This window comes from Triticum dicoccoides, chromosome 4B (assembly GCF_002162155.2).
Source record: "Triticum dicoccoides isolate Atlit2015 ecotype Zavitan chromosome 4B, WEW_v2.0, whole genome shotgun sequence".
Classification (NCBI taxonomy): Eukaryota; Viridiplantae; Streptophyta; class Magnoliopsida; order Poales; family Poaceae; genus Triticum; species Triticum dicoccoides.
Window position 1 is genome coordinate 642,243,123 of NC_041387.1, and position 22,241 is coordinate 642,265,363.

Sequence of the window (22,241 nt, forward strand, 5' to 3'; positions counted from 1 at the left end):
AAAACCTATCCCATTGAAAAAAATGACCGTAGACCGCCGGGAATTGTGACGATCTATTGTTTTTGTGGCTTGGATCTGAAAATGGATGCAAATCAAAGGAGATCGGCGCGGGGTGGAGATAGGGCAGCCAGAGGAAGAAGACGGCTGCGTCGGCCTTATCCGGACCTCTTCGATCGCGGGTAGGCCGAAGATCTTTTCGGCCGCTGGTAGGCCGAAGACGGGCTCTTCGACCGTAGGTAGGCCGAAGCCCACCTCTTCGGTCACCAGGCCGCTGACAACTCCTTTTCGGCCCAGTTGGGGCACACTTCGGCCAATGAGAGGCTGAAGAGCCCACTTCGGGCAACCGCAGACCGAAGAGCCCCTCTTCGACCAACTGGAGGCCGCCGGGTGATATTTTTGGTTTTTCTGCGTCAGGGTGTATAGATTCCAAATTTGCTATAAAAATCATCACAGTTTCAAAAAAAATAATCGACATTCTACAACGAGGAGTTTCCCGTGAATAATGAGAGAGTTTCTCAAGATGAATGATGAATATACGTGCAAGAGATTCCTCAAAATGATGTATTACACGCAAGAAGCGACATTCTACAACGAGTGTTGGACATAGAATTAAAATAAAACAGTCGATTAGCGGTTGTAATTGCCAAACAAATAACTCAAGAATCCGAGTAAAGTTTATTGGACAACCATGTATATCTGAAATACAGGGGAGTTGGTATAGAAATAAACACAACTGAACAAGGATTTCGCTCATGAGTAGTCTCGAAATTCACAAGGATACATTAGTAACAAGCAGTTCCATGATTGATAAGAGTGCAGCTACACACAACCAACAAATAGTCTCACTAATGCCAAGCAAACTTTGAATATACATCATCTAAACTATCAACGTACACGTCGCTTTCTGGGAACAAACCAAACGGTATAGGGTACCAAGTTGGTATAAAATAACGATGTCTTGGTTCAGGCCAACTGTCATTCGCGCTACAAAATAAAAAGAAAAAAGAATTAGTGTTAACATCATATAACTGAATCAGATTCATCAATGAGAGGGGTCTCTGTCTCAGCACCACGAAATGGTTCAAGTTTTCAACTGTAGGCCTTATTAGAACCAACTTTTATCGTTATATCGGAGGAAATTTTCAAATTGTTGGAATTAGCTCTGAAATTTCAGATATTGTTCCATCAGTTCCTTGGAGCATTCAAAGCAACATTACTCTCCCTCGGTCCCTACTCTACTTTAAGGTGCATCAGTAAGGGCCTTTGGGCTACTATATAGTCTCTACTGTTGGCCTCTACTCCCTCCGTAAAGAAATATAAGAGCGCTTAGATCACTACTTTAGTGATCTAAATGCTCTTATATTTCTTTACAGAGGGAGTAGCTAACAAGCCATAGATTGGAGCCCAAATGAGGAAAATTGATCAGCATCATGTCAACTGTGTGGGCCCTTTTTCATGTCCAAACAAGAGATGCCTAAGTAATGTTGGGATGGTAAGGAGGTGAAAATTTTAAACACTGTGGACGTTGTTGGAACACAAAAGCCATGTACAACTACATGTAAATCTCAGGCATCAAAAAGAGCTTACGCAAACCTGAACATTACACCATGACAAAAAATATTGGGCATACCGTTCTTCATTGAAACGTCTCATGACTTCCTGAATTTTTTCCCTCGGTAGGTACGGGGTTTCTTCATCATGGAAGAAATTCATACCAACAAAATTCCCTCGAGCATCAATAAGAGGCCCTCCAATTCCGGCCTGGATAAAGAAAAACTTAAGTGACTAGAAAAAGGGGGTGCCAAAAAAATATGATATGTATAATTAATTACAGATTAAATTCAATATATTCAATGATGAGTTGATCATATTTCTAACACAAATAATTATTTGGCTCATGTGAAACATATGTGTTGGCAAAATATACATATACCTTGGTGATTTTACAAGTGGAAATCCTAAGCTCTTCACAAGCAAGTTTGCCTTTTCTGTCAATTAACACCCCTCTTGAGGCCATTAGTTTCCGATGTTCAATGAGTCGCCCTACAGCTAAAACCTCGATATTATGGGTGAAAGAAATATGCCTCCTCAATCCCACTGCTGTAGAACCGCAGGAACCCATGATCTCTACAACCGCAACATTATAGCATAGATCATAATGTCTCAATGTCCCCGTGACTTGTTTTGTATTATTAAGGTACACTTCAATCTGCAATGATAAGGTTATAAACTGGTTCATAAACAGACAAAAAAAAGGCACAAACAATGCTATGCACTACCAGTGCCAACCTGCAAGTTATCATCAATCTTGTTTTCATCGCCAGAAATTTTAACCAAACTTGCCGAAGTAAGAATTCTCACGGGAGTACAGTCTATAATTAGGCCTGTGCAAGCAAAACACTTTGACTTTCCTGCACACATCATAATTTTTTCTTTAATAAGCGGTGAAATAAGAGAAATAAAAATGAGGATATCGCAACACAATCACCATTGAATGAAGCAAGTGAGACAACACATCCAGCCATAGTGCTTGCAACATCTTCACTGAGTGTGCTCCAGATATTATCCTCGAATTCCTCTTCAAAAGAGTTAATCTCATGCATACCATCTGTTTAAAGAAACATGACATGTCAGTTGGCACTCCTCAAATAAAGCTGTTGCAGCATTGAAGGGGTACTCAGAAAAATTAACAGCAGCAGCCGACCACCACATAACATAGCAGGTGGGGGACAACCATCACGTATTAGAGGTTCACTATAACGTTGCATGAAATATGTACAACAAGGTGAGTCAATTAGCAAATGCATCTTATCTAAGATGCAGGGCGTGCCTGGCGCAGTGGTAGAGTCTTCCCACTTGTGGCCTGGAGGTCCTGGGTTAGAACCAGCCTCCTCGCAGAATTGTTGTGCAAGGGTAAGACTTTCTAGAAATTCCATTCCCCAATACCCACCTTGTATGGGAGCTTTCAGCACTGGATACGCCTTTTTTTAATATTGTGTCACAAGATGTTGAAGTACTAAAAAAAGAAAGAAACTAACCTTTAGGCATGCCAGCATTTTGTGTCTTGGTTGTGCTTGCTTCTTTTATACCAACAAGCACTTGATTACTTCCAACCCTGCACTTTGTACAAAAACACATCATGACAAATCCACTGAAGAACAAGAAGTCAGAGATTATAGCAAATTCATTTATCAAACAGGGCCACAAAGGAGAAAGTAGGTTACAGTCTTACAGATGATTCACCACAAAACAGAATTGAGCAAACAACGCATCAATCTCTAGGGATGTCATGAATGTAAGTTCTAGTATCCATACTGTAGTTTTAAACAAAGTTTAATTGCACTTTTAATTAGCAAAATGTATTAGCACAGTCTAGTGTCTAGTCTCCAAAGCAGGGCGACATGCCAGATGGTAATGGCACAAGTGTCCAGGTTCACAAAATGCAAAGCAACTAGAACAGCTGAAGGATGGAAATGTACCAAAGAAAAACCTACTATGCATACCACAAATACTGTTTGGCACCCAAAACAGTAGATTCAAATCAAATCAGACAGGAACGCAGGATAGCACAACGGGAGGACACACATGGTAAAGCCAAACAGAGAGACTACAGCTTGTAAATACTGTAAGTCTAGAAATACCAACCCAAGGTACCGAAGGCATTCAAGAATTCTGTTCACTGGTGCGAACATAGTCCTTTCGCCACTTTGGAGGTTCATTCCAACAAAGTTCCCATCGAAATCAACAAGGGGGCACCCAATCCAAGCCTAGCACAAAATTGGAAGTGGTAATGAAGAAAGTTGCATAGGAAAAATGGGATCGATAATATCTCAACTGATAGTTCAGTGGTATGCGATAGATTTAATCTATATACATATAATTATTTCCACCATGCAGAGAACTAAGAAAAAACAGCATCTCACCGTGTTCATTTCATATGTGGAGAGCATAAGCTCACAGACTCCATCACTTGCACTGCCAATTACTGTCGCATTTGTGGACTTTAACATGCCTGAGTCGAAACAACACCCAACAGCTACTAACTTACTATTCGGCTCAAATTGCATGCCATGGCTACGACTGAGATGTGCTTCCTGAAAACCACGTGCGCGTCTGATGTTCACAACAGCAAGATTATACTTGAAATCACAATGGTGTAACCAGCCAATGACAACTAGATTACTGGGAAGGCGCACTTTAATCTGCATCGATAAACCAAGAATAGGTGAACAGGATGTTACTATTATTCATAGGCAAAGAAAAGTAGAGAGAAGTTTGCAGTACCAACCGTCAAGTTATCAGTGATCTCAGAATCTGAAGACCCAACTATATTAGTTGAAGTCAGAATACTTGTGGCATCAGTACATAAATTCTCAATAAATATTCCCGTGCATTCAAATAGCACTGTACTCCCTACAGATTATAATAGTTTCGACATTGATTACTGAAATACAGATATGGAAAATAATGGGCATGTAACAATATAATTACCAACGAATGAAGCAAGGGAGACAACACTCTCTGACAGTTTCGACTCAATCTGTTTGGTGAGTTCACTAGAGGAACTTTCCGAGGATTTAAGCAAGTTACCAAATCCATCTTCAAATGTAGTAATATCTGGATGGATGGGTCCTAGTTAATTAAGGAAACATGGTACTGGTAAGCAATTGTGAGTGCTACAGCAGTTTTGCCGTGTAAAAATACTTGCAGGGAAATAAAAGGACGAAGAATCAGTGACTAACGTTGTGTAAGTACTGTTTTGCTAGCACTTTTGTTTTCATTAAGGCATCCTATGTCGTTGCTTCTTCGCTTGCGCTTGGTATTCTGCATCTTCCCAACCCTGGAGTCAATGAAACAATCCAAATGCCCTTTTGAACAAGCAGAATATGGTTGTAAAAACTGTTATACTGGACACTAGCAGGTATCTGAAAATACAAGTAATTTTACATGAAAATCCCAAATCTGACGAATCGATATACTATGATGGAAGCTGTGTACAGAAAAACAAACCCAGTGGCATCAAACGCCTCAACTAACTTGAACAGAAAATGCAAAACTAGCTGAGATGACAGACAATTGCTAGAGGTAATTAAGGTCATTTGGATATTGCAAGTATATAAGGGGCTGCTCGGATCCTTTGCCAAGAAAGAAATTGCCCAACTAGCCTTGCTGGCAAAAGCAAGGAACTGCCTGAGGCAAGGCGATCACGCACAGCAGGCCTGCAGCAGTGAAGTGGGTGGGTTAAAAGCCAGCAGTGACCCTAGCAGCTTTGATACTCCTTTTATACACTAAAACATCAGCTCTAATGACTGTGATTTTGCTGTTGACCTCTTGTTGTCTGTCCTGTTTTAACCTCCTCATTTTTATAATATCATCTTCTCTTGTAAGTATGGTGCATATTTTGATCAAAGACTTCTACGTTTGTTAAAATTCACTGCAGCTAGCCAAATCACTTATTAGCGTATTTGTTAAATAAACTGAATTTGCTGTTGACCTGTTGTTGCCTGACATTTTTTTCTCTCTATGTTTTTTCAAGCCCCTCTTCTCTTGGAAGTACTGCACATACCTTGATCAAAGACTTCTGAAAAATTCAATGCAGCTAGTCAATGCACTTCACGTATACATTAAGTTTCAATAAAATAAAACAAGAACTTCAAGTACAATATGTCAATCCCGAAGATTTTTACTCAAATTAGTGGAGATAAGTAGGTACCTCGTAAGTTAAGAGATCGAAACGAACAACCCTTGCTTTGAACGACCGGGTGCAAGGGGACCAAACAACAAGCCTTGGAGGAACAACGCACCCTGGCCGCTGTGGCAGAGGAGCGGCGGTGCGCTGGGCCCGGGCGTCAACGTCCCGGTGATGAAGAAGGGGCCGTGGAGGAGTAGAAAACGGATTCGGCGAGGAGAGGAAGGAGGGGGCGCCGCCGGGTTCCCTACTTCCCTGGCACCGTCGAGGCGGCGGCGCCGGGAGAGACGGCAGTTTGTGTGGGGTTGGTATAGGGCAACGAGATGCACTTTGGGTGTCAGGATCTTTATCAAAGAGCAACTCTAGCAGACCCCGCATCCGCTCCCGATCCGTAAAATAACCGTCAAAATGCGGGTACGGGCCGGAAAGCCTGCCCGACCAGATCCCGCATCCCGCCTCGGTCCGCAAAAAAATTTAGGAGGCGCGGCAAATTCTCCGCCACAACCCGGAAAAACGCGGGTTTCCCCCTCGCGGCTGCGGTGCCCTGCATCAGAGAGAAGCAGTTGGCGGGAGGGACATTTCAGCCCGCGCGCTTTCCCCTTCCTTCCGCCGCTGCCCGCCCTTTGCTTCCGCCCGCCCGCCGCCGGCGATTCCGGCCATATCTGCAGGGGGAATCGCGCCCCGGGGCCGCCCCACACCCTCCCGCGCCGAGCCGCTGCACCGCCTCTCCGGATCTGGCGAGAAGAGCCGCCCCCCGTCACCGCCGCCGCTGGGGATCGACCACCGTCGAGCGCACCCCCTCGTCGCCGCCCCGGGATCAGCTGCCACCGGTGAGTCCCTTTTTTGTGATTTTTGCGAGCTGCGTAGTAGATTGATGCGCCGGTGTGCGCGTAGATGGAGTTGACCCCGTTCGAGAAGTTCTTGCTATCTGATTCGTCCGATTCAGACGGCTCAGATGTTGAGAGCATGCTTGCGAACTTCCGGCAGCAAACATTAGTCATGGCGCTTGCCGTGAAGGAGAATGAAGACGAGCACCGACGAGATGTTGATGCAAGACTATTTCGCGGAGAATCCTACATATCCTCTGCACCTCTTTCGGAGAAGGTACCGAATACGCCGATCCCTCTTTGTGAAAATTGTTGAAGCTTGCGAGACAAATTGCCGGTATTTTACTCAAAGAAGAAATGTCGCGGGCTTAACGGATTTAGTGCATATCAAAAAATCTCCGCAGCTATGCGGGTGATTGCATATTGCAACGGTCTTATTTGTTTGCTAGTCTTGCTAGTGGTGATGCTCCTGCTTGCAACTACACTATCAATGGGCATGAATACACAAAGGGGTACTATCTTGCAGATGGTATATACCCTCCTTGGTGCACATTTGTCAAGAGCATCAAAGAACCCAAAACAAAAAAACAATGTGAATTTGCAAGGGTGCAAGAGGCAGCCCGAAAAGACATTGAAAGAGCATTCGGTGTTTTGCAATCTAGATTTGCCATTGTCCGTGGTCCTGCTCGTTTTTGGGATAAAAAAACCTTGAAGAACATAATGACATGTTGTGTTCTCCTGCACAATATGATTCTTGAAGATGAGAGAGGATTGAACTTAGAATTCTTTTACGACAATATGGGTAGCCGTGTCAAACCAGCAAGAGACCCAAACCGCATTAGAGCTTTTCTTCAGACATACAAGGAGATTGAAAATGCAGACACCCACTTTCAACTTCAGGAAGATCTCATTGAGCACCATTGGCAAGGGCTGGACAGTGACTTATTTTCGTATTCATTTGTATTTGTATTCATGACAAATTTTGTATTGCACTATTTAAGTTTGCTACGGTTATTTAAATAATTATTTGTATTATGTTTGATTGAAATAATTCAGTTTGTTTTTTATTGTTGGATTATGTTCTGTTTGATATTTGCAGGCTGATGATATGTGGGATGCAGCAGCGCAAAGAGCAGACCCCGCAAAGCCGACCCGTAAAAAAAAATATTTTACGAATATATTTTTTTACGGATCCGTTTGGGGGTCTGCATCTGTGCCGGTCCAAGCCGACCGTAAAAACTGTTTTGCGCGAACTGCAAACTCGTTTTACGAGCCGACGGGATATGGGGTCTGCTAGAGTTACTCTAACGGTCTACAATCAAAGATAACTCACATAGATATGATCTGGAGATTTATTAGGGCATCTCCAACGCACAGCCTCTTAACTAGTTGTAAAAAAAAAAGAGTGAATTCCACTTTTTACCTTGTAGTTGTACATTTGTGACACATATTACCCCATTTAGCGGAAATTTTATCGAAATATCAGATTTTGGAGACTTTTAACACGGTTTTACCCCAGTTTTACATTTTCTTTGTTTATGGTCGATAGGATCGGCATGTTGCGTCATTGATTCGTAAAAAAATCTGTAAGGATCGGAGGGCATCATTGGCGATCTTGTCCAAGCTTCTTTTGTCTATCTGTTCCATTCCTTGTGGCCGTCCACATATTTTTGGATCCGGAGCATCACCTCACACCTTACCTGATGGACACGCATCAGAAAACGAGGGTCCAAAGCTTTCAAAAGGGGTATTCTAGACGAATTTTCACTCGACGGGGTAATTAGTGTCACAAATGTACAAATATGGGGTAAAAAGTGGAATTCACTCAAAAAAAAAACTAGGCGATTAAAAAAGAAATACAGTGGATCTGATTAAGCACCGATGGAACAGATCTGAGTTTCCAACGCACAGCCGCCGGCGCTTGGAATTATTAAAAAACGGCAACAATCTACAGCAAATAGCCTTTAGGCCTTGTACAATGGGAGGTGTTTAAAGAGATGCTTAGAAAAATAAACCGGGTTTTCCTGATGCACCGGTGCCTATTTCTACAGGAGAGACGCTTAGTTAAGCGTCTACCATGTACAAATAAGCACCGGTGTTTAAGAAAAACCTGCTTTATTTCTTTAAGCACCTCCCCTAAGCACCTCCCATTGTACAAGGCCTTAAGGCAGCGATGCTAGCCTGATGCCGGCCGATGCTGGGGTTGAAACGGTCGGTTGCCAAATCGGGTGGGATCTTATTCCTTAGCGTAAGCGTCTGCATTGTATATGCCCTTAAGAGAATTATAAGCATGATAGAATGCCCGTTATTTCAAAAAAAATTGTAAAAGATATCTCCAAGTTTCAGAAAAAAAATCTTTTTTTTTCGAAAACGTATTCATGTTCACTACAGATCTGTAAAGTTGCATTCTAAAAATTACCGTGATTTGTAAGCTACACACGAAAAAAATTGCCGACCCCGGGTCAAAAGAACTCGGGCTGTGTTTCAGCGAACATATTTGTCTTTTTTCGGTCCGAGTATGAAATATTATTATAAAATTTGCACCGTTTGCACTTTTCGTCCGGATCTCCAATAACTTCGATATGCTGCCTTCAACCTTTGTTTGTTTTATTTTGCATACTGGTTTTGTCTTGAATCAAACTTTGTAGGTTTGATCATATTATTTTAATAAGTAGCAACATCTATAATAGAAAATAAATACAATGTGATATTATATTTCATGATGGATCTATTAATATTGATTTTCTATTGTGAAGGTTGACCTTTTTCTTCTACTTCCCATGTTCCAGTACATAGATTTCTGTCAAAGTCAAACATACGCATGTTTGGCCGAGATTTTAGAATAAAATATCAAAATCAAAATCCAGAATCAATAAAAAATGAAAATATTTCTAAAAACTTGGTCAAACATGCACAATTTTTTCTGTGGGGTAAACATGCCCAAATTTGACTTCCGAAAATACTAATACATATTATATTCTGAAACAGGGGGATATAAACTTGGTCAAACTTCAAAAAACATGGACAAAACTAATATACAAAGTAAAAAACAAATGCAGCTGTTGTGCAGTATACTTAAGAGCCTGACTAGACAAAACCTCCTGCATGAGGTAGGTTTCATGCATCGCTAAACATCTTTATAAAATATTAAGAATGAACTTCTTTTCTCCTCACAACAATGATAAGTTGAACATATCAGATTTTGTGGAATTGATCCGATGAAAAAGCAAGTCTATATTTGCATCCATATCACTAAAATTGCCTTTGTAAAAAATTTAGGCATGCACAAAAAAAGTAAATTACCGTCCAAAAGGAAGTTTTAGTGCCAATATGTGTTCTTCACACAAACTAATTAGTTTTTCAGTATGTTATGAATTATTTAGGTGCAACGAATTTTTCTAGTTTATCATTATTATACATCATTAAAAATGATTTTCTATGTTAGCTTTTGAACCAAACTGCATGCCGAGGAAACCATTTTTCTATGTTTTGTTAGGGCATGCATGGATTGGTATTTTTTAAGCATCTTTGTGTGACAAAAATTCACCTCTATAGTTGACTCCACGCCTTTATTAATAACATATGACTCAAATGTTATCTTATCGTTGAAGCCATCAATAGGGTTCATATGCCGTGGATTAAACTTTCCAAAGGCTTGTAGAGAAACGTCGACAATTGATAAATCCTCCTCGACCTCTGTGGCCTTGATCCTTCCATTGATTTCGATCAAGCACCCCATTGCAGTTATTCCTCATGATGGGGTCACTGAACGTAAACGATCGCCTTTCTAATATGAAGAAGGAATCACATTAATCAAATAATTAATATAATATACTCCCACGATCCATATTACTTGTCGCAGCCTTAGCAGCAATTTGCACGTGGTGAGGGAGAAATTTTTTCCTTATCAAAAGTTGAAAATATTTAAAATAGAGGCATGCAGATGATGCATGTTGAGGAGAGCAAGAATACTAGCATGCATATTAGTATGGTCCCGAAGTAAAACATGAGTTCAAATGAACCATGGCTGAGAGAACCATGCCGCTCTAGCAAAATCACGCTGAAAAAGGAGGTGAAGTTCATCCTCACGCCGACCGCATCTACAACAAAATTGAGAAATGTGCACAGAGAAACGGCCAGCTAACCTACTTGTATACGACTTCTAATCCATCCTAAATACGGACTGGCACTAGCTTCTGATACGTCACGGACACATACGTCCGTAAACAGACCCAGTGCAACTCCTAAGCCGGACTGAACTTGCAAAGCCAACTTCAACGGTAGACTCTCCAACTTTCATTAACCTTACTGCTAGTCCTACGTAACTTAATTAACTCAAGATTATTTCTAACAATCTCTCTCTAATCTTGAGACACTTTGTCTTCTGGGCTTTTCCGATCTTGACTCGATGATGATCCGCTTTTTGTCGATTCATCTGTCTCGCACCACAACAAGTCAAATTGTGGACCTGGTTGTTCGAACAAGTCGTCGGACTTGGAGCCATGGCCGTCGTCGTCGCTCAGGTCCTTGAGGGCCTTGCGGCGGCGGCGGCGCTCCTTCCGAGACAGTCGGGGAGGGTGGATGCGGTTCTCCTCCTCGTCTTGATGCAGGACCGCGATGATGAAACGCTGTCTCGCCTCGCCCAGCAACTCCTATCCCACATCGGTGAACAGGCCGTCGAACTCCGGCGGTCGTGGCAGGCCAGGGCCGGGGCCAGGGCTTCCTTCTCCGGAAGCTCCCTCCATGGACGGCAGAGATCGATGGCGGAATCGTTCGTTCTAGATTGTTGGGATCGTAGGGTCAGGGAGGGATATATGGACGGGAGATTGATCCGTGTGTGCGTCCGAGTCGAACCAGCCCCTCTGTTTCGTTCCCTTGTCGGAACGGAAGGGGCTGCATGCTGGTTACCAACAGGTCGTAGCTATAGCTGCAATCTTGCAGTACGGTTATGGTAAAATTGTACGTAATTGTGCAGTGCTTTATACTACTACAACAAGGAAGTGTTTAACTAAGCCATTGGCTCGGAGTGAATCTTCTTGGCGGCCTCGCGCTGCGCGTGCACGTCCATGTCGACGTCGATGGTGTCCGTGGACTCGGCCCTGTACCTGTAGCGGTGGGCGAGCACGGCGAAGACGACGCAGTTGGCGGCGGCGAGCAGCGTGAGGAAGGCGTAGTAGTAGTCGAGGTGCGCGGCGTTGAGGTTGTCGGCCACCCAGGGGCTCCCCCGCCTGCGCGTCACCCGCGTCACCAGCGACAGGATGAAGCTGCTGAGGAAGTTGCCGACGCCGTACGCGGTGAGCGACAGCGCCGTGCCCAGGCTCTTCATGCTCTCCGGCGCCTGGTCGTAGAAGAACTCGATCTTGCCCACCACCAGGAACGCGTCCGCCAGGCCCATCAGCACGAACTGCGGCAGCAGCACGAAGATGCTCAGCCGCAGCTTGCCGCCGCTCACGTCCAGCCCGCGGCTCCGCGCGTAGCTCAGCCGCTGGCTCTCGATCAGCGACGCCGTGCCCATCGTCAGCACCTGCACCAGCAGCCCGATGCCCATCCGCGTCAGCAGGCTGATCCCTCTCGGGTTCTTGGTGTACCTCCGCACCGCCTTCACGAAGACCCGGTCGTAGACGACGATGGCCACGAGCATGGTGAGCGTGACGAACGCGCCCAGGCTGGCCGGCGGGATCTCGAAGCTGCCCGAGCCCATGTGCCGGTTCATGGTCGTGCCCTGCTTCACGAACAGGGTGTTGGTCTGCGCGATCAGCGTGCACGGCACGAACATGGTCACCAGCAGAGGGATCAGCTTCAGGATCTGTTTCGTCTCCTCCACCTCCGTCACCGTGCACAGGCTCCACTTCGCCGCCCTGGACGATGACCCGTCGACGACGTCCTTCACGGCCGCCTTGTTGAGGAACCGCATGGAGTTGGTGGAGTCCATCCGAAACTTGTGCTTCTTCGTGTACGCCTCCAGCTCCAGCTCGTGCAGCTCCTTGGCGTCGGCCGGCACGGGGAGGCGCCACTTGCGGAGCGCGGCGCCGACGACCTTGCCCATGCGCGTGAAGGCGCTGCCCTGCGGCAGCTTGTGGCGGTACACGGGCGTGCCGGCGAGGAAGATGGCGATGGAGGCGATGAGGCCGAGCGTGGGGATGCCGTAGCCGACGGACCAGCTGACGTTGTCCTGGAGGTAGACGAGGACGGTGGAGGAGAAGAGGATGCCGACGAAGATGGTGAACATCCACCAGTTGAAGAAGGAGAGCTTGTGGGACTTCTCGCGGGCGTCGAAGTCGTCGAACTGGTCGGCGCCGATGGTCGAGATGTTGGGCTTGGTGCCGCCGTTGCCGAAGGCGATGATGTACAGCCCGCCGAAGTAGACGCCCACCTGCAGCAGCGACGCCCGTGGGCAGACTTTGCCGACGCACTCCGGCGGCTTCAGCGCTCCCACCGACACGGACAGTGTCAACAGCAGCATCCCCTGCATCAGGACACGCACGTCATTTGTAGTCTAGTACATCATCCATGCATGCATCCATGACAACGAGTCAGCAGTGTTAGACTGTATTTACATGTGTATATTGTAACGTTGTATACCACCTCATTATATATATATGTGATAGGCCACCCCTAGAGGGTTGTGCCGGTTCCCCCCAAAGCCTATTGTCTTACATGGTATCACGCTAGGTTACGTCCGCTTCCGCCTAAAAACCCTATACCGCCGCCGCCGCCGCTGCCGCCGCCGCCGCGCCCGCCGCCGCCGTCGCCCGACTGCTATGACGTCCGCCGCTGCGTCCGGCTCCACCGCCATCGGTTTTCTGCCGGCCTCCCTCGCGGCACTTCTCTCGAGGCCGCTAGATGCCGCCTCCCTTCAGGCGCCGATCGGGACACGGAGCGTCGGCTCCCTCTTCGCGCTCCCGCCGGCTGCTACTTCGCCCGGGCAGGCGCTTGTGGCCCACACCACCGCCGCCCCGTCAACCGCGGCTGTCGCGCCCTCGGCCACTGCGCCGCTGGTGGCGGAGGACGTCGCGCTGGCAGGCTTCGCGGCGTCAACCGCGGCCATCGCGCCCTCTGTCACCGCACCGGCTGCCCCTCCGACTGTCTCCACGGTGTTCTCACCTCAGCCAGTCTCCTCGATGGGATCGCAGCCGCCGCCGCCGTTTCACTTCGGCCATCTCATCACCATCAAGTTGTCGTCGGACAATTACATCTTCTGGCGCGCGCAGGTTCTTCCGCTTCTTGGGAGTCACTACCTGCTTGGCTATGTCGACGGCTCTCTCCCTTGCCCTCCTGCGCTGGTTGACAGCGTGCATGGTCCGGTCTATAATCCGGCTCACCGTGTCTGGACAGGGCAGGATCAGGCGAACCTCTCCTCCCTCCAGGGGTCGCTCTCTCCGGCCGTTGCTGGGCTTGTTGTCTTCGCCAAGACGTCCCACGAGGCATGGACTATTCTTGAGCGCTCGTTTGTGGCACAGTCGCGGGCTCGTGTATCTGGGCTCCGTCGCCAACTTGGGAAGTGTCAGAAGCTTGACTCCACCGCCACTGAGTTCTACAACAAAGTCAAGAGTCTCGCCGACACGCTGGCCTCCATTGGACAGCCCCTCACCGACTCCGAGTTCAACTCGTTTATCGTCAATGGTCTTGATGAGGAGTATGACGCCCTAGTCGAGATCATCAATGAGAGGGGCAACTCCACGCTCATGCCAGCACACGAGGTCTTTTCACGCCTCCTGCTTACTGAGCAACGAGTCGAGACGCGCCGATCCAGGGGCAACGGCGCCCTCTCGGCAAACGCCGCCACCAAGGGTGGTCGCTCCTCTGCTTCATCCAGGGCTCCTTCGGGGCAGTCACCACCACCCGCCTCGGCCCCTCCTCCTACTGCGACGCTATCAGGGGCTGGCGGTCCACGTGTGTGCCAGCTTTGTGGTCGCGATGGGCACTGGGCCTCGAAGTGTCACAAGCGCTTCCAGCGGGGTTTTCTTGGTCTTGGCAATGACGGGAAGGATACACGCAACTTTGCTCGTCAGGTCGCCATGGCTGATCGTCCGCCGCCGCAGAAGCCACAGGGACACACTCAGTCCTACTCCATTGATCCCCACGGGTACATGGACTCTGGGGCGACAGAGCACCTGACCAGTGAGATGGGGAAGCTTCACACTCGTGAACCCTACCATGGCTCCGACAAGATCCACACCGCCAATGGAGCAGGTATGCACATCTCTCATATTGGTCAAGCATCACTTCTCACTAGATATGCCAATAGGAGTCTTCAACTTCGCAATGTTCTTCGAGTTCCATCTGTGACACGTAATCTTCTTTCAGTTCCTAAACTCACTCGTGATAATAATGTGCTTTGTGAATTTCATCATTTTGATCTTTTTATTAAGGATCGGGGCACGAGGGACATTCTTCTTAGTGGGCGGCTCTGCCAAGGTCTCTATCGTCTGGAGCATCCTGGCGTCGCTCGCGTCTTCAGTGGAGTTCGGGTATCTCCGTCACAGTGGCATGCTCGTCTTGGTCACCCGGCCACACCTATTGTCCGGCATGTTTTGCGTCGTCATGAGCTTCCTAGTGTGTCTAGTAATAAAGATGTAGCAGTGTGTGATGCTTGTCAGCAGGGGAAGAGTCATCAACTTCCTTTTTCGGAGTCCAGTCGTGAGGTGAAACATCCTTTAGAACTTGTGTTTTCAGATGTATGGGGTCCTGCTCAGACTTCTGTTAGTGGTCATAATTATTATATCAGTTTTGTTGATGCTTACAGCCGCTTCACCTGGCTTTATCTTATCAAACGTAAATCTGATGTGTTTGACATTTTTGTTCAGTTCCAAAAACATGTTGAACGCCTTCTCAAGCACAAAATTGTTCATGTTCAGTCGGACTGGGGTGGCGAGTATCGCAACCTCAACTCCTTCTTTCAGTCGCTTGGGATCACTCACCGTTTAGCATGTCCACATACACATCAGCAGAATGGTTCAGTAGAACGTAAGCATCGTCACATTGTTGAAGCTGGTCTGACTCTTTTGGCCCATGCATCTGTTCCGTTTCGTTTTTGGAGTGATGCTTTCACCACTGCATGTTTTCTCATCAATCGTACTCCCACTCGTGTTTTGAATATGAAGACTCCCATTGAAGTTCTCCTTAATGAACAACCGGACTACAGCTTTCTCAAGGTGTTTGGGTGTGCTTGCTGGCCCCATCTCCGTCCATATAACAAGCGTAAGCTCGAGTTTCGTTCCAAGAAGTGTGTTTTTCTTGGTTATAGCTCTCTTCATAAAGGATACAAATGTCTTCATGTTCCCACTAATCGTGTCTACATCTCTCGGGATGTTGTGTTTGATGAGCATGTTTTTCCCTTTGCCAACCTTCCTGTGTCCACTACCGAGCCACCTGTCATGCATTCATCCTCTGTTGCTTCTGACCAATTTGATGATGTTGCATATTCTCCTCTATTGTTGCCTAACCATGGTGCAGGCACTGGTCGTGGGGCTCGTTTGGAGATTCTGGAAGCGCCATCTTCCTCTTCGTCGCCATCGCCTTCATCCTCGGCACCTTCTGTTGTGCATGAGGAGCACATGGCGCCCCTGCATGGCCTCGGTTTCCGTGCTCATGCACGGCCGATCGACGTCCTGGCCAGGTCGCCTCTGGCTTCTGGGCTGCCTTCGCCATCGTCGCGCCCTGCAACCCCGCCGACTGGGCCGGCCTCCTCGGTCCCCGTCTCGCCCAGGGCGTCGGGGCAGTCATCACCAGGCCTGGCCTCGCCCGCCCCTACCTCGCCCAAGGTGTCTGGGCCCTTCTCACCAGGGCCGGCCTCGCCTGCTCTCGCCTCGCCAAGGCCGTCTGGGCCGGTGTCACCGGAGCTGGCCTCGCCCACCCTCGGTTCGCCCATGGCCTCTGAGCCCCTGTCGTCGGGCCAGTCTTCGCCATGCAGCCCGGAGTCGTCTGTCCCGAGCTCGCCTGAGGTGATTCCTGCATCTCCGGCGACCGTCACGTCTCCGTCACCTTCGCCTCCGCCGGCTCCTGCTGCTGCTCTACGTCCACATACGCGCAGTCGGAGTGGCATTTTTCAGCCTAAGCAACGTCACGATGGCACAATTGCTTGGTTAGCGGCGTGCATGTCTGCTGCTCTTGCAGATCCATCCTCTGAGCCACGCACGTATCAAGCTGCTATGCGCATTCCTCATTGGAGAGAAGCCATGGAGCAGGAGTATCAAGCGCTTCTTCGCAATCAGACATGGACTCTTGTTCCTCCACAATCACGGGTAAATGTCATTGATTCCAAATGGGTTTTCAAAGTGAAGAGGCATTCTGATGGGTCCATTGAGCGCTATAAGGCTCGTCTGGTTGCTCGTGGTTTTCGACAGAGTTTTGGACTTGACTATGAAGACACCTTCAGTCCAGTGGTCAAGCCTACTACCATCAGACTTCTTCTCTCTCTGGCTATTACTCGAGGTTGGTTTCTTCGTCAGCTTGATGTTCAAAATGCTTTTCTTCATGGTGTCTTGGCGGAGGAGGTTTACATGCGCCAGCCTCCGGGTTTCTCTGATCCGGATCGCCCTGATCATCTCTGTCGTCTGTCCAAGGCAATTTATGGTCTGAAGCAGGCTCCTCGTGCTTGGCATGCTCGTCTTGCAATGGCTCTTCGTGCTCATGGTTTTGCATCATCAACTGCTGACTCCTCATTGTTTCTTCTTCAAAGGCCTGAGGTTACTATGTACTTGTTGGTCTATGTAGATGATATCATTTTGGTCAGCTCCTCTCAGTCGGCTGCTACTGCGCTTGTTCGCTCACTTGGTGCTGATTTTGCGGTCAAGAACCTTGGGAAGCTTCATTACTTTCTTGGTGTGGAGGTTACTTCTCATGCTGCTGGCCTTGTTATGACGCAGAAGAAGTACTCTCTGGATTTGTTGCAGCGAGCTGGGATGCTTAAGTGCAAACCGACGACTACACCCATGTCTACCACTGATAAGCTCAATGCTGTTGATGGTGTGCTTCTTTCTTCTTCTGATGCGACCGAGTACCGGAGTATTGTTGGTGGGCTCCAGTACTTGACGATCACGCGACCAGACATTTCCTACGCTGTTAACCGAGTCTGCCAGTATCTGCAGTCACCCCGTGACACTCATTGGTCTGCTGTTAAGCGGATTTTGCGCTATATTCGTTTCACGGTGGCTCATGGTTTGCATATTCGGCCGTCTGACTCTGGTTGTCTTTCAGCATATTCTGATGCAGACTGGGCTGGCAATCCGGATGACAGGCGATCCACGGGGGGTTATGCTGTCTTCTTTGGCTCTAACCTGATTGCCTGGAGTGCTCGGAAACAGGCTACTGTCTCGCGTAGCAGTACTGAGGCTGAGTATAAGGCTGTGGCCAATGCCACATCAGAGATTATCTGGGTACAGTCCTTGCTTCAGGAGTTAAGTATACCCCAATCACAGCCTCCTGTTCTTTGGTGTGATAACATCGGTGCTACATACCTTTCTGCAAATTCGGTATTCCATGCCCGAACGAAACACATTGAAGTTGACTATCACTTTGTGCGTGAACGTGTCTCTCAGAAGCAACTACAGATCAAGTTTATTTCTTCCAAGGATCAACTTGCTGACATCTTCACCAAGCCATTGCCTTTGCCACAGTTTGAGACTTGCAGGCGCAATCTTACCCTTCTAGATTCATTAGAAAGTGGCTAAGATTGAGGGAGGGTGTTAGACTGTATTTACATGTGTATATTGTAACGTTGTATACCACCTCATTATATATATATGTGATAGGCCACCCCTAGAGGGTTGTGCCGGTTCCCCCCAAAGCCTATTGTCTTACAAGCAGAATACTACATGATATTTCTATAAAACTTCAAAATGGTTAACTTTCAAATCTCTCGACTTATGATCCGTCGTCATCGTCGGGGTTTTCTTGTCAAGTGTTTCAACACTATATATCCCATTGACACCCGAAGGATTAATGAAGTTGCTACGGTATTGGTAGCAAAGTTGTATCGCACAAGAGCAATTGAGCGAACGTCAGTTCACTGCCTCGTTTCTAAAGTAGATGGAATTTCAGATTTTACATGTAGACAACTTTGACTATTAATCATTGTACAAGTATTTGAGTAATCACAATAAACATGTATCATGGAATTGTTTTTTCATCTCATAGTTTCTATGTAATGAAATAAATTGGTATTTTTTTGGGCAGATGATCCAGGATAAGAAGATTAATTAGGGTATAGTATCTTATCTTATAGTACAAATACAGCCCTTCTTTTTCTCGATGTTGGTAGGTTCTACGTTGGTTGCTAATAATAGCCATGGATTATTATTGGTGTATTTTATAAGTAGTAATTAACTACAATTAGCACCTGATGTGTTAACTATTCAGGCCGCGAATTGATCATAGCTCAGATGGTCCATTAGGTTTCAAATCCTAAACTTGATACTCGCATTTTTTTTGATCGATTCTTGGCTTTCCGGCGATGACGTTTTGTGAGAGTAGACATTTTCGTCGACTGCGAGATGCATGTGGTCATTTCATCAATTTCAAAATGTTGTGTCGTCTCGGTATATTGGAGGTGCTCATCGAAGTAGAGTGTGCATGTGTGTGTCTTCGTAGGAATGAGTGTATGCGTGTATTAGAACTTGCGTTTGTATCGTGCTAAAAGGACCAAGAAAATATGCAATTGGACGTGTTATCCATAGTTGATTACAAAACAAGTTTCTTGTCCTATGTGATGGAGCCCTGCTGTCAATGCGACCATTGTGGCACATGCCGCCACCTTAGGTGCGTAAGTTGCAAATGATTGTACTAATGAGTGATATGCTACTTTAATACTATCACTAAAAGGACATGCAAGACGTGACAATTTAGGGGTGGCCACAAGTCTCGTGCACTGACTTTTCACGGGTGCATGGAAATTAGCTTACATGCATAGATGCGACACACACATGGAATTAAAGGAAAATTCTACCACAATTATTCCACTACTCCACTGATTTGTGCTGTGATAATTAATAGCGTATGTCCCTCTCCAAGAGATACAGGAGATCTACCGTATTCACTTGGTGGCAATTCAACGTCTGAAAATGTTTCTGTACTGGTTGATCTGGAACGAACGGTCAGCATCACGCACCACTCTTCACCGCGACACTTTAATGGTCTCCTCCTCCAATAATTCGACCCGAACGTACGTACATAAATCTGGGATGAAGTGGTACATCACGCGTCGTGCACGTATGCGTCACATTTACGTGCATGTCATTTGTCCTTTGTTTTTGTTTTGCTGCCGGGGAGCATGTCACTGTGAGTTGGTGACATGTAGAGACCACAGAATCTCGTGCATGCACGGAGAGCGTGGGGGTCAAACTTACCGTGCACGTGCAATGACTTGAGCAGATATGCATGCATGTACTCCTAGTGCTAGCTAGACGATAGGGTCGCACACTAGATATGTAGTAGGTCCACTGGACGAGTCAAGATTCCACGGCTCGATCGATCAACTAAAGCGGCTTAGGTGTGGTCGATCGTGTAGTCCACATACGTAGTACTCTATAGATTGTGGAGTCAACAAATATGACCGCATGCACGTCGAAATCGATGGATCGATCTCTCCGGCGCGGCGGTCACGATCTGGACTAGTACGCCGAGGTCCAAGACAAAGTGATAGACCTCTCAGCCCGATCTCGTCTGCGTCCGACCATACGCCGGCCATCCCGGCAACGGGAACGGATCAGCTATTAGTACGTACGACTCGTTCATCTGCACATGCGTACTACTGGCCCAAGCTCAATCATCCATCCGCGTCAGTCCGAACCAGGCAGCTAGCTCTAGCTGCGTGGACAAACTTGGAGCACTAGTGCTACTACGCTGCCTCCGTCCCGGTTTAGTATTTTGAGCCAGACTTTGAGAGTCCATATAACTAATAAAATATAAAATATATGCTATAAAAAGTACAGTGTTATATTTGTTTTGAAAGAGCTTTTCGATGATATAATTTTGATGACATATAAATATAATTTATTAGTTAAATTTGTTGTTCAAATTTTATTCCAAAATTAGAGGGGGGCTTATAAATCCGGACAGAAGGAAATGATAGATATTTTCTACGGACTGCCCTACATACTACGCAGCTAGCTCTAGTATGTCTCGTGGCTAGGGAGCTACTCGCCCGCCTCCAATTTTCTCATTTTCTGTGGCGCGACACCGACGGACGTTTTGTGCCTCACCAAACGTATGTACTTTTTTTAGGGTACCAAAAAACGTATATACTGTATGATAGTACAAATCCCCATCCAACTCTCAAAGGCTCCGCCGTAAATCGCTCGCTGCCACATCATCCATGATGTTATCACGACAGACCGCAGCGACGTCTTCGGGCGGCGCACATACGCCTACGTATCTACGAAAGTTACCATGAGGTGAAGCATAGGAACGAGTTGTTAATTACCACGAGATAGATGGCGGAGCCGACGACGAAGGTCCAGTAGCGGCCGAGGTAGGCGTCGGCGACGTAGGCGCCGAGCAGGGGCGTGAGGAAGACGGTGCCGGACCAGTTGGTGACGTTGTTGGACGCCTCCACCGTGCCCTGGTGCATCTTCTCCGTGAGGTAGATGAAGAGGTTCGCCGCGATGCCGTAGTAGGCCATACGCTCGAACAGCTCGTACACTAATTCACATATAAAAATGCATTCAGTCTCAGACAAATATGGATCAGCCCGTGCATACATCCATGGCCTATGATGTTGAGATGGATCAGCTAGCAGCTGGATGAACCGAAGCAATCATGTGTGCATTGATTGGTTGGTACGGTACGCACCTACGATGAAGGTGCAGGCGGTCCAGCCGCCCCTCTTGGAGCGGAGCACGGGGTTGCCCCGGAGGTCCACCGACCCGTCCTGCGTGTACTCCTGCCCGCCGGCGCCGGCGCCGGTGCCGTCCTCCACGGCCAAGCTCAGGTTCGCCACCGCCATCGCTGCTACCTCCTCGAGGCTCACTCTGTAGCTAGCTAGCCTCTCTCTCTCTCTACACTCTTCGTGGCCGGCCGGCTGCAGGCGGTTATATGTCGATCTCTCACCCGACCTTCAAATAGGGATGGCCGCGCTAGGCTGCTAACCTATCGCTGGTGACGGGACCTCCATTTATAGACTTGGTACCAGTGACAATCTTGCTCCTAGCGCTACTCTCTGGTGGCCGTAGCGTCGTCCCCACCACGGAGCCGGACTTGATGTGCCCTCGGTCGACCACTTGTACGGGGCACCGCCAGCGCGGCCTTGTCATCACTTTGTCAGCTAATACTACTAGTATCTTGTTATACGGTGTGGCCAAAGGGCCGGGGAAGCGTCCGTCCGATTGGGCGACTGCTCATGCTCAAGAGAAAGCGATGCGGATGGTAGCTTGCCGGTTTGCCTGTGTGAGGAGGGTAGAGATCAATCGGTGTTGGATCTCCTCTCCTCATTGTACTCCCTAGTCCGATGGATGGACACAACCTCGGGTGGCCACACGTACAGGTATGGTATCTCAGGGCATCTCTAACGGCAACCGTAAATTTCCCCGTATCTATTCGCGAACATGAGGGGATCAGTTCACGGACATGGATGCGGGAGGCCGTCATCCAACGTTGATGGTATACATCCGGACAACAATTCGATGAATTCAAACCGGACGAATTTCATTGAAGTTCAGACATAATTTACAAAAAAAAGTCGATATTTTGACCGTTTAGAAAAACTAAAAAAATAAAATAACATATAT

General features: G+C 47.4%; 2 protein-coding genes across 2 annotated transcripts; both read right to left on the bottom strand.

The window, feature by feature from the left end:
• Window positions 1–724: 724 nt before the first annotated feature.
• LOC119294145 lies at window positions 725–5,940 on the bottom strand. The gene is made up of 13 exons (XM_037572396.1): window positions 5,714–5,940; window positions 5,495–5,581; window positions 4,743–4,840; window positions 4,492–4,632; window positions 4,289–4,413; window positions 3,924–4,202; window positions 3,646–3,767; window positions 3,039–3,115; window positions 2,489–2,608; window positions 2,290–2,411; window positions 1,934–2,209; window positions 1,631–1,761; window positions 725–984 (listed from the first exon to the last, which is right to left on the bottom strand). The coding sequence occupies exons 2-13, from the start codon at window positions 5,509–5,511 to the stop codon at window positions 846–848; spliced, it is 1,647 nt and encodes a 548-aa protein (XP_037428293.1). The 5' UTR covers window positions 5,512–5,581; window positions 5,714–5,940; the 3' UTR covers window positions 725–845.
• Window positions 5,941–11,438: 5,498 nt separating this feature from the next.
• LOC119291971 (protein NRT1/ PTR FAMILY 5.2-like) lies at window positions 11,439–21,610 on the bottom strand. The gene is made up of 3 exons (XM_037570779.1): window positions 21,307–21,610; window positions 20,939–21,156; window positions 11,439–12,982 (listed from the first exon to the last, which is right to left on the bottom strand). Exons 1-3 carry the CDS (start codon window positions 21,458–21,460, stop codon window positions 11,525–11,527), a joined length of 1,830 nt encoding a protein of 609 aa, XP_037426676.1. The 5' UTR covers window positions 21,461–21,610; the 3' UTR covers window positions 11,439–11,524.
• Between the last annotated feature and the right edge of the window lie 631 nt (window positions 21,611–22,241).